The sequence below is a fragment of the Eucalyptus grandis genome, chromosome 6 (genome assembly GCF_016545825.1).
Source record: "Eucalyptus grandis isolate ANBG69807.140 chromosome 6, ASM1654582v1, whole genome shotgun sequence".
In the NCBI taxonomy this organism is placed as follows: domain Eukaryota; kingdom Viridiplantae; phylum Streptophyta; class Magnoliopsida; order Myrtales; family Myrtaceae; genus Eucalyptus; species Eucalyptus grandis.
Window position 1 is genome coordinate 45497258 of NC_052617.1, and position 12003 is coordinate 45509260.

Consider the following 12003-nt stretch of genomic DNA (forward strand, 5'->3'; position numbering starts at 1 on the left):
GTATCTACTTTCAAGTTGGAACTTCTGTTAATAAAAAAGCCCACCGGAATCTATGTGAATTTACTCAAAACGAATTTCAATTATTGGTGGCATTCAATCGCAACAAATTGCATATTAATAATGGGAATGAAATCTCTCAAACATGATAAAAGATTTTCTTTCATCGATAAAATGAAAAACTAAAATTTCAAATAATCTTACTTTAATTGTAACATCTCAAGTCTCACGTCGGTTGAAAAACATGTGAAGTTATTCATAAGTTAATATGCTCATTTCCAAATGCTATAGTTCAAGGGTGGAAATCCTCGAGTCGATCATTGCCTTGGGCCCGGCGACAGCCGCGTCTGGCCCAGCAAAAATCATTTTCCCCCTTCAAAACACCACGCGAACAACATGATTCCTCTTCAGCCTCAAAAACGGCGGAACCTTTTCCCGCGCAAAAGAGGTAGGCGCCGCCGAGTTTGAATGGCGCGGTGGTGACATGGGCCACGTCAGCTAAATCCGTACGGTCAGCTTAGCTGTCGCCCACCACCGTCGGCACCCGGCTCCCCTTCGCAGAAGCCGCGCCTTCCCCTCCCCGGAAGATTCCAAGCTCCTGCGTTTTCAAATTTTCGTTATTCTCGGTCGTCGCCACCGCAGCGAGAGTCCCCTCTGTTTCTCTCTCTCTCTCTCTCTCTCTCTCCCTCTCTCGAGTTTTCAGTTTCTTCCTCCGTTTCGAAGATCTTGAGAATTCGAAGCTCGTTTCGGAGGCTCGGGACCCGACGGTAAATATGGCGGAGGAAGGCTGTGTGACGCCCCGGCACGAGGAGTGCAGGATCCCGCCGCCGAGCGTCTGTCCCCCGCCGCCGAAGAAGAAGAAGCAGGAGCCGGCCGGCGGGAAGAGGCGGGACGCGCCGAAGAACGGGTACTTCCAGCCGCCGGATCTCGATGCTCTGTTCTCCGTGGCTCCCAGGAGAGAAGCTTGTGCTTAGCTGGCTCTCTTGTCTTTTCTTGTTCTGTTGTTCATTCGAGTCTTGATTGGTTTTAGTTGTTAGATTAGCGGTGGTGGGTCTTTTTCTTTTCTTGAACTGGGATAATTGTATAAACATAGAAAGGATCGCGTAGGATTCTCCAAGAGACATTCCTTGATTCGTTGCCAGAATGTAAGCAGCTGTCATAAGTGAATCAAGTTCGTTCGCTTTGTGTCGATGGCGTTTATGTAGGTTTTCTAAACGATCTGTTGAGTAGAAATTCAAAAGGCGGGCCGAGACGGGTGTTCACGCAGCGTCCCGTCAATCAGTACCGCATAAATGGAGTGTTTTCTCTGTTGCCGTGCATATTTGCCGTGTTTGCGAGTTTCTGTTAGCATTTTCCCTGTTTCTGCGCAAATTTGTTTGACGACTTCATAATGGTGTAATGCTCCGAAATGGAGTCCTCATACATTTAGGCATTTCTCCAACAGGAAGTGAGTGAGTCCACCATGGAATTAAATATCAGCAGACATCCACAACATGATCAGCAATTTCTACAACTTCAAACACCCGGGAAACCTACGTATCTCTGTTCAGAAGGAGAACCATGTCATGACACGAACATGATGCAAGTTACCAGAATCTGTAATCTGCAGTTCTGGAAGGATTCATACATGCCATTAAAGTATCCTATCAGAGGCATTTTGCCTCAACATCTTCCTTGCTGCGAAGCTGCAAAAGATGACCTTAACTTGTCAACAGAAAATAATCTCAAAGAAGTAATTTTCTTGCTCAGAGTGATGTTGGATCCCCTTATAGATAATGCTACAGCAGGAATGGAACTCCTTAGCATCCGCGAAAACCAAGACAAGAGATCCACAATTTCCCATCCTGAAGTTGCTACGAGTACTGGATATCCAGAGAGTCAAGCAGTCGAACTGCGAACTGGTTTGACACAGAATATCTAGAAAATGATGATGCACGATTTGGTAAACCATGCATCCTAGTGATTTTACTTTGAAGTAGAAACATTACAAAGGAGAGTAAACAAGCTGATGATATCTCACTTCACTGAGATCACTTACACAGTTGCTGAGGATATGGGAGAGAACATTCATTCTTATACCTTTCACTGCTAATTCATGTCATGATATTTTGAATTCACAGAAAGAATTTGTATACCTAACATGGAAAGACAAATAATAAAAGTCTAGGAAGATATGAAGAAACAGAAGAACGCAAAACGTGCACCTAATCACAGAATATTAATAGCAAAAGGGCACAAGCAAATCCGCATCCCTAATTTCCAAAGTGAAGAAAATTTAGTGCAATTGTATATAAGGAACATTGCCTTCAATCAACCAAGTCAGTAATTCAGTTATGCATATTTACAAATTCAATTAAGCTTCCCTACATCATGAGCGTGGAGAAGTAATCTTCAAATTCTTGATCAATTGTTGGTTTTCTAGTCCCGTGAAGAGTATCTGCATCGAAGAGTCAGCAACTTATCAGATGGTATATTAGAAAATAACTAAGTAGAAAAGCTATAACCACAGGCTTCACACCTCACATCACAAGAAAGGGAAAGAAAGCACGAAAGGCATAGACTCCCTCCTCTATTATACTAGCTAAGTAGAACCTCCAATTTAATATTGTCATTTAGTAATTTTCCACGGATCATTTAAGTCCCTAACCTTTTAGGTGCCTAAGATTATCTATAAATGCTTAAACATTCACCTCCTGATGTAAGCTTGAGTGTCTGTAAGTTACGCCTCTATTTAAATGAAAACCAAATACTCCAGATCCAAGAAATCCAGGTCTAGGTTACAGAAATCACATTACAAGATAATGCTGAAGAAGATTTATCAGTCATGATGACCTTCTAACTTTGTAAAAAGAAAAAAAGCTTTACCATGGTTAGTATTCCATCTTCCTGATGAAAGAACAAGATTATCTGGTTTTGAAGCATTGGAGTAAATGCTGTCTTCCACTTCTTCGGTTGCACACGTGTCCAAGCAGTCATTTGCATATTCACTTGTGTATCCCATATGGCATCCAAATTCTAAAAGCTGCTCTTCAAGTAACATTTGCAATTCATTGTCTTGATCGGGAGGATCATGCTTCCCAACTCCATTGTTGTTATCAACATTGTTGTTATCAACTCTCGTTATAGCTTTGTCAGCACTAGAGTAATGAGGCATGTCTTGTGAACTGTTCCAGGCCCATTTGACAGAGGAAGTGGAAGCTCCATTGGTTATCACAGCAATATCTGGGCCTAAATTAAACCCGCCATAAGCAGACGTAGCAGTGTCAGAATCTTCACTAAAGCTGTTGCTGCCTTTTGCTGATTCAGGTTGTGATTCATCATGATTGCAACCTCCCTCAGTTGGCCTCTTTATTCTGAATGCAGGCAAGTCCTCAATATCTGGGTTTGCATCATACTCGGAGAGCAGAACTGGATCAAAGCCTCCATCCAAGCACTTGTGCTTTGGTAGAGGCAACTCACAATGCTCAGATAGATGCTTCCTTTTCTTGCTTAAATCAACAATATTTCGAGATTTTATTGCTTGAAAGCTGTTAGCAGAGCCAGGATACAAAATGACCAAGAAGAGAAGAGTTTATGTCAAACAGAAGCTGTGCACAATGATTACAATGCCAAACAAGAATTCAAAGCTAAAAAGAACATAGTCTCTAAAGTTCCTTCTTTCCCAAGACATAATTACTGAAGACTTTCACTGAAACTAAAAAGTACAGATTTTGTAAAGAAGAACAAAAGCAAAGACATATTGCACATATATTCACTATTGACATGCATATGACAGGAACCAGGATGTTCATGAAACACTATAACTCGTAATGGCTTCTAATGTTAGCTTTGCAATTTTTTGGCAATTATTTGGGCAGGGTAAGTGGAGCCTCTTTGTTTCATGTAAATATTTCACCAGAAACGTACAATATTTCGTGCTTTTTCCTCCTTTTGAAAGCTTTGAGAGGTAGATAGGTAATAACTTGCTTAGAAGTGGCAGCGGCAGGTGGTATGACTGGTGTTGGAGATGTCAACAGTCATCTGCCGGTGGGTTGTTATACCAGCAATGACTGGTCAATTGATGGAGGGGACCATGTGCTGATACCGCTAAAGGCAACAGTACTAGTCGATGGCAACCACAGAATGAGCGCTGTGGTGAGAGATGAACTTGATTTGGTTTAGCCAAAACCAATTAAACAATCACCCCAGCTTTCCTTCGACGTGGTTTAGACTAGGAAAATATTTTCCTTTGATCAGGTGTCATTTAATTCACCAAATAGATGAAAAATCAGAAGAAATCTTATATCTTTTATAGGATCAATTGGGTATCCAAGCCTTTGGCCCAACTAATCCCATGAAACAAATTATGATAATCAAAATAATTCGCCCTTTAATTAAAAAAAGAAAATCTTGATTGAAGTGAAAATGAAGAGAAAAACGGCATTTTCTTCAGTTACAAAAACACTAATGTATTGGCATAGAGGAAACCAAAGTGAGATTGCACAGATTGCTAATCATAGCCCTCAATTAATAGAGGAGTCTTCACATAAGATATCATGATTTTTGTCCATTGCAATAAGTTCAAGTTTATGGGGGAAAAACCTCCATTGTTGGAAAATGGACAATAACACCCTGTTCCCCAACCTCTTACATGGTTAATTTTCTAGGGTTTGAACATCCATATGAAAGTAATTGGGGAAAAATACATGCTGTACCGCACACTGATAAAGGTGGTCAATCTGCAAGACTAAGAGCAATTCTGCAGCGAAGGACTTGGTAGAGTTTGTCTAAAAGTAAGCAGAAATCGAGTTCTCAAAGTGTTTTATGGACGGTTGGCTTGCTATTTAAAGAATGAAGATAATGCTTTCGGGTCATTTCACTTGCTCGCGCTACGCACGCATGTATGTAGGCATGACATTAGTCTCGCATGTCAAAATTATTTCGGTATGTGACGCTCATTGATTTAACACCGTCACTCAAAACTAATTTATTTCCATCAGGAACAAAACCAATCACTTAGGAACAGATTGGTACGAGAACAATGATCAGCTCACAACCCAGAAAGCAAAGAAGCATTCCAAGGCATCATCAATAGCCTCCGGCCAAATGCAAAGCGCCGGCATCCCAATCACCCCACAACAAGCTGTACACAGTAAAACCCTCTCTCTAATCCTATCCCTAAACGCCTAATTTAGGCATTTTTGGATCCAGCCCAAGTTCCGAACTTTCCATTTTCTTAGCAGAGCAGCCGAAGACCAACCGCCGCAGGTATTAACAGCCTCGAGTGAATCCAACAAACATCACTTCCACCTCCCACCAGCAACTCAACTCCGACCCACATCAGGGCATTCCACAAAAAACAAGGAACGCAGGATCGCAGCCACAATCGATCACAACAAGAAAGACACTCCAAGACAAAAACTTAACTCAAGAATCCGCAACCGAACCTGCTTAAATCTGATGGGCTGGCCTTGTCTTCCTCCATCGCGACACGAAAAGCGGCACCGAAAGAGTGCAGGCGATGAAGCGGAAGAGAACCGAGCGTGGATGCTGTTGGAACATGGAGGGCGTCTGGTGTCCCTTTTAACTTCGGGCCCACTTCTTTTTGCTTGTCGGAGTGTCATTTTATTACAGAGACGACGCCAGCTACGTGACCGGCCGGAGCGTGCCGGCACGACTGATCGTGGTTGGAGGGATTTGGTCTGCCTCGCTCGGGGATTCGCAATCTCCGGCTAAGCGCGTCTCCGCCGTCGGTCATTCTTGAAAACGCTGCAGTGGCTGAGGCTCGAGTTTGCGCGATGGGGAAAATCGTTACTATAAGGTTAATAGCATGAAACGCCCTCCACCTGACAAACTCACTGCAAATTACTTTTTCAATCATAAAAGTTTTTTTCTGGTGCCAAATTCCAACTTAAAAATGAGAGGTTGAGAGTTCAAATCCCTACTCAGAGAGTGATTGGGGATTGGGGTGGGGACGATTTCATTTCGGGGTCGATTCTGAGGAGGAGCGAGAAAACTTTGAGAGTAAGTGTTAGGGTAGGATTAGAGTAGAGCCGACTAAAAAAAAAATCATAAAAAATTTTAAATTAATATATCTATAATAAATTTACCATTTCATTAACTTTCGATTAATTTTACCATTAAATTTGCGGACGTGGATGACATGTGGTAAGTTTATATGGAAATTCATAGGATTAATATCATAGAAAAACCTAAATTAGTATTTATTCAAAAATAATTTTTTTTGAATTATGAAAATTCCCAAATCAATACACGCATAATATATACTTGATTTTTTCCCTTGTTAATTCACTACAAAATTTTACCAACAAGGAAAAAGGCTTTGCTATTAAAGTAAAATCAGCGTGACCATATATCATAGCCAACATCCTAATTCCTAAGGTAAAGACAACAAATATTCTTCCGACAAAAAATAAATAGATGAACAAAAAGCAAATGAGCTTTAGGAATACAAAGATTAGCCCAAAAACAAGCAACAATAGTAGTCCTGAACAAGAAGCAATGAGCTTCCATCTCTATTGCTAAATCAATGGCGAAAGTCGGCAACCCGTCCATTATTAGACACATGACAACCGTCCCCGGCGCGGACCTCAGCTAGCCCGAAACTAGCATCTCCCCAAACACCGGCCTTCTCACTGCCTTCGTCGAGGGGAACAACTCGAGCTCCGTAACTGCAGCGCAAGCGGTCCTCCGACAACCCCGTCCGTTATGGCAACGAATCGGAAGCCTGGGTACCGCACGAAACGAGATTGGATGTCGGAGAATAGGAGTAGGCGGCTCTGGATGTGGTCGAGTTGAAGAAGGTGATGTCCAGATTGGCGAGGCAGAGAAGCTCGATGAGCTTGACCATGGCGTGCACATGGCTTTTCACCGAGAATGGGAAGACGAGTACGTGTGAGAGGAATGGTGTTGGGTTCATCGTTTCTTTGTCCTTTGTTGTCCTTTAGGGTGCGCATGACAAAATTTTGGAATAGAAATTGATTTACTCGCCGAAATTGATTTCTCATTTCAATTTCGAACCGAGAAGCTAAAAATTTTAGGACTGCATGGTTGCACCACTGCTTCGTTCCAGGAACATAAATTTCTGTTTTTTTGTTCTGGGAACAAAAGGAACAAACGCGTTTGTGTGCGTTTGTTCCTTTTTGTTCTTTTGTTCCCAGGAACAAAAAATAAATGAAACAAGAAACACAAAAACTTGTTTCTTGTTTCGGAACACAAATCGAAACAAAAAAGGAACAAAATTGTGTTCCTTTTTATTTCTTGGATAGTGCTCGAACAGGGCCTCCTCTCCCCCCCGACGAGCTTCCTCCCGCGACTGCGACAAGGGACGAGCGACGAGCGACGAGCTTCTCCTCCGGCGACTGCGACGAGCGACGAGCTTCTCCTCCTCCGACTCGCGACGAGCGTCTCTGCGACGAGCGTCTCCTCCCGCGACGAGCGTCTCCTCTGCGACGAGCGCCTCCTCCTCGCGAGCGAGAGAATTCCATCGTCTTCTCCGGCGCCCCGTCTCGACAAATGCCGCTGCTCCTTCACCCCGGGTAAACGTCGCCACCGCTCCTCCTTCACCGATTGTCTTCACTTCGGCGAGAGCTCGAGTGTTAGGGCTCGCTCGAGGCGGCGCTTGCCCCAGATCTGCGAGCCGCTTGCTCGGCGACTCTCACGATCTCAAGCGAGCGTTGCTCCCAGACTGCGATGCAGCCTCGTCCGCTCGCTCGAGATCTCGGGCGAGCGAGCGGGAAATGCCCGTCTGCTGCTCGGGCTCGGCTCGAGCGAGCGGAGCAGCGAGCGTCGGCTGCTGCTCGGGCGTCATGGTGATCCATTCATGCCCGACCAACCGTTGAACTTCTTTGGGGTTCTCTTAGGTCAAGATAGTAATTGGAAGTGTCATTTTTGCGACAATTGAACACACTCTGCAGTCATGTTTGGGATATAGCATATGGTTCCATGTCCAAGTTGTTGAACTTGGGTACAACCGAGCCGGCTTTGAAGGAGAATGAGTATTGGACAAAGTTCTATGTAATGCCATGTTGAATGATGTGGAACCTTTGTGGATGCGTCTAGAAAATTGTCATGGTTGATGGCCCGAGTGCCTTACGGGAAAAAAAATGGGATGACTAAGGAATCCATAGATATCTTGACAAGCAATTCAATTCGACTTGCACCGACATAATTTATGGTTTTGATCAGTAATTTGCACACTTTTTTTCAGTTTTAGGCATTCTGAATTATTTCCTATTTGTTTAATCCTTGCATTGTTTTATGCTATCGTCATCCGCCTTCAAGCACTTGCTTTCTAGAATTCTTTAGGAGCTCTGAATTACTTTACATGTAGGTCTACACACTTTGTCATGTTTCTTGTTTACTTGCATCGACGGAATCCTTTAACAAACATTCTCCATGGATAGTTGATTCAGATGTATGATCGGTGCAACTTCAGTCATATCTCGTGAAGATGCAAGTTCTGTCTAATGTTGATGGCGAGTTGTTAACTCATATTATTATTGTTCAGAATCCTTTGAAAGACCTGCTGCGAGACTCTCGAGATGTTTCGAGTCTATGCGTTCTCCCTTCGAGCAACTCGTTTGATACCCGTGAACTTCCCTTGTAAGATGTGTTCAGCTAATATTCATATACACCATCTGGATGTTGTCGATAAACTTGAAATTTGGGAGAGAAAGTGCCATTAAGATGTTAGGGTTGTCTAAAATCTTGATATCGGAGCTTAGAGGTTCTTTTGTAAACTTAACATATGGATATAGGGATTAAATGTGGCTTTTGGTTCTTCACATTTTAGAAATTGCATTCTCCTTTACCATATGGATAGCTAGGCTGCTTATAGATTGCTTAAAATAGGAAATGATGTGGCTTATTTCATGATGCTTAGGCACACGATCTCACATCATGCATCCGATTTCATTCCAAAGATACTAATGGAAAATATACACTTCGTCCTCCATCATGAAATTCCAATAAGTCTTCTTCACAAAGAGTTTAATAAAGTTGATGACCGAGTGATCGACCATGTTTATATTGTGAGGACTCCAATACCATGATTGAGATCCCATGCTATATAATACATAAATCGGCATGTGTCCTGTTGATGATAACATAACTTGTGTACAAGGTCTCACCCATATCAAGGAAAGTGAACTACACAAAGAGATGGATGTTACTGGTAATAATTATAGCTCATATCTCTTGAGTCGGGCCAGATTGGTTTGCTCAACTTTAATGGGTATTTGTAATTTTATTTTTTCCATTTTGGCTCCCAGGATTGTTTTGTCAAAAGTTCAAACAGAATCCTTCCTTTTTATTAGTAGTTTTCTAATCAAGTTTGTGCATCCAATTGTTGCATTGACAGTGTCGTCCTTGGACAATAACATTGACAGGAATGTTAGCGATCACCGGTAGCTGGCTAATTTTGCATTCAATGTTGGTAACGACAATTATATCTTTGCTAATATGCTCATGGTGGTACATCTTCCTTTACTCTTACCCTAAGGTATGGCCATAGCCCTGTCACACATCCCGCATTAAGGGAAGGGGATAGATTGGTTACGCAAGATTTGCTTTTCCCGTTTCAGGCATACACCGGACATGATCGCTGAGAGAAGAAAGAGGGTAAGAAGTGGCATCGAAGATATATTTGGTTCGACAAAGGCTGGCGGTATAGACCAAACGTCCAACCGATCATTAGCTGAAGCGGGAAGAAGAAGGATGAAGGGTGCAAAGTGCCGGTATCTTGCGGACGATGAGGAATTTTGAATGTCAAAAGCATCTCATGGAATGAAAAGATCTGTATTTAACGTGAGCAGAAAACGTTCTTCAGTTTATAGTCGGTAGTATTGTATAATTGTGTTGCAATGAAGAAAATACATTTTATGTCTCGAGAAAATGTTGAAGAATGTCCTGAGTTGGAAGACAGCGTGAAATGCAAGAACTGCAAGATTCTTCGGAGTATGCACTTATAACTATGTTCAGAATGTTTGACTTTACTCACCATGAACAAAATTAAATTGATGAACATTTTATGATAATGAGAATTCAAAGTCAAGTTTACACTTTATTTAAAAAAAAAACAAACTGGAAAATTTTGGTACGAACTTAAAATATTTATTCCGTTCAAAGCAAATATGATCAAGTTTAGAATGTTTGTTTTCACTTAATATGAAAAAAATTAAATTGATAAGCATTTCATGAGAATGATAATTCAATACTAAGTTCACATTTTATTAAAAAAAAAACAATTGGAAAAAAATTGGAATAGAAATTTTGTACATAACCAAACGTGTTTCTGTTCTTTTTCTATTCCAGAAATAGAATTTTTTTACGTTACCAAACGTGTTTCTTCTTTTTCTATTCCAGAAACAGAAATTTTATACGATTACCAAACGCATTTTTTTGTTCAGAAATTGTTCCCAGAACAGCAAATACTTTTTCTATTTCTGTTTCTGAACAATTTTTAAACAAACGCAAACAAACGCGCCCTTAGCTTCTGATTTCTTCTTCAAATCTATTTACGAATAGAAATCTGTTTCAGAAATAGAGAAATCAAATTGCGTTACCAAACGGATTTCTGTTCCAAACCTGTTCCGGAGAACAGAGAAACAGATAAATCAAGAAACAAAAATTTTATCATGCGGTAAAATTTCTGAAACAGAAATTGATTTCTGGCCATAAATCAATTTCTCAATTTCTATTCCCCGGACAAGTTTCGAGCAAAGAAAACCTGTTTGATAACGACTCAAAATTTCTATTTCAAACGAAAACCGTTTGATAACAATTTTTTTTTTTTTTTTTATTTCTATGAATCACTTTGTCCCCATCCTTTTACCTCACTCTTCTTGGTGCTTGTGATGGTAATTTAATTTGATAAAGGTTGGTAAATCACTTTAATTTATATTGGTAATTCGATAGAGTAGTTAGGAACTTCAAAACATTAGCAATTTATGTAAATAAAAGCTAGTAATTAGTATAAAAATGCTAGTATGCAAACTATAAAAGATTTGGGAATAGGGAACTTACATTTGAGGGATAAAGGACACTTAGAATCAGATGTTTCAATAAAATTTGATTTAAATAAATCTTGTGGAAATGGTTTTTTAATCGGTGAGGTTAATCAAGGCAACGAGTTTCCATATTAAGCTTTCTTTGGCTTACCTAACAGTCTTGTTCCCGTTTATCTACACTCATCATCCAACTTATAAACATTCAAGTGGAGCGAGGCATTTGACGTACATTACCGTGACATGGACTTCAATTCAATTCCGGCCTGAATGGATCAAATACTAGTCCTGATCAATATAAGAATTGGTATTTAATGCAGAAAAATTCACAATTATTTACTGGCTATACATTTTTCCGAGTTCAAGCACACGCATAATTTCTGCAATCCTTTCACTTTAACATTCAAAACAAAGTGAGCATAACAACTTCCAGTCAAATCGTTCTTATATTCCCACAAAATCTCCAACACACGTACATAATCGGTTATCGACTACCAATTACTACTCCTCACAGTATAACTTCATAACCAACATGCCTTTTCTTGGAGGTGAAATCATGCCTCATATAAAACCAAATGCAGGATCAACACCAAAGTGATTCACTACTGGGAATGATCCCGGCAAAATTTCAAGAGATGCTGCCTTCATAACTCAAAAGTTTTGTAGAAAATCTCGGAATCAAGTAAGAAATAAACAAAAAACTTCGAGGACAAAAGGTTCTCAAAAAGTCATTTTCCCACTGCACTGCATATAAATTTTCTAGTATCTTAGCACAGGGTCAACCCACCTGAAATATCTAAAGCATCAGTGCAGATACATTCAGAGATTCAAACATCAGAACATCATCATGTTGCGTGAAGAAAACAATGAAACAACAAAAGAATAGATCGAAAATAGAACCAATGCTTTCGCTTGGTAGTTTAGAAAAATCAATCATTTTTGCTTCTCTCAATCAAATAACAGATGCAACCACATAAAATGATTTATGAGGATCTCATAC

At 40.6% G+C, this 12003-nt stretch overlaps 1 protein-coding gene across 1 annotated transcript; it reads right to left on the bottom strand.

Moving 5' to 3' along the window:
- Nucleotides 1–2196: 2196 nt before the first annotated feature.
- On the bottom strand, nucleotides 2197–5752 carry LOC104426456 (protein FAR-RED-ELONGATED HYPOCOTYL 1-LIKE). Its single transcript, XM_010039520.3, has 3 exons — nucleotides 5424–5752; nucleotides 2863–3524; nucleotides 2197–2434 (listed from the first exon to the last, which is right to left on the bottom strand). The coding sequence occupies exons 1-3, from the start codon at nucleotides 5459–5461 to the stop codon at nucleotides 2361–2363; spliced, it is 774 nt and encodes a 257-aa protein (XP_010037822.2). The 5' UTR covers nucleotides 5462–5752; the 3' UTR covers nucleotides 2197–2360.
- Nucleotides 5753–12003: the final 6251 nt, after the last annotated feature.

Excerpts from the sequence above, each read along its gene's own strand:
- LOC104426456 (XM_010039520.3), bottom strand. The coding sequence starts at position 5,461 with ATGGAGGAAGACAAGGCCAGCCCATCAGATTTAAGCAG. Across the intron at positions 3,525-5,423 it reads AGCCCATCAGATTTAAGCAG|CTTTCAAGCAATAAAATCTC; the intron begins GTTCGGTTGCGG and ends CTCTGCTAACAG. Across the intron at positions 2,435-2,862 it reads AAGATGGAATACTAACCATG|ATACTCTTCACGGGACTAGA; the intron begins GTAAAGCTTTTT and ends TCTTCGATGCAG.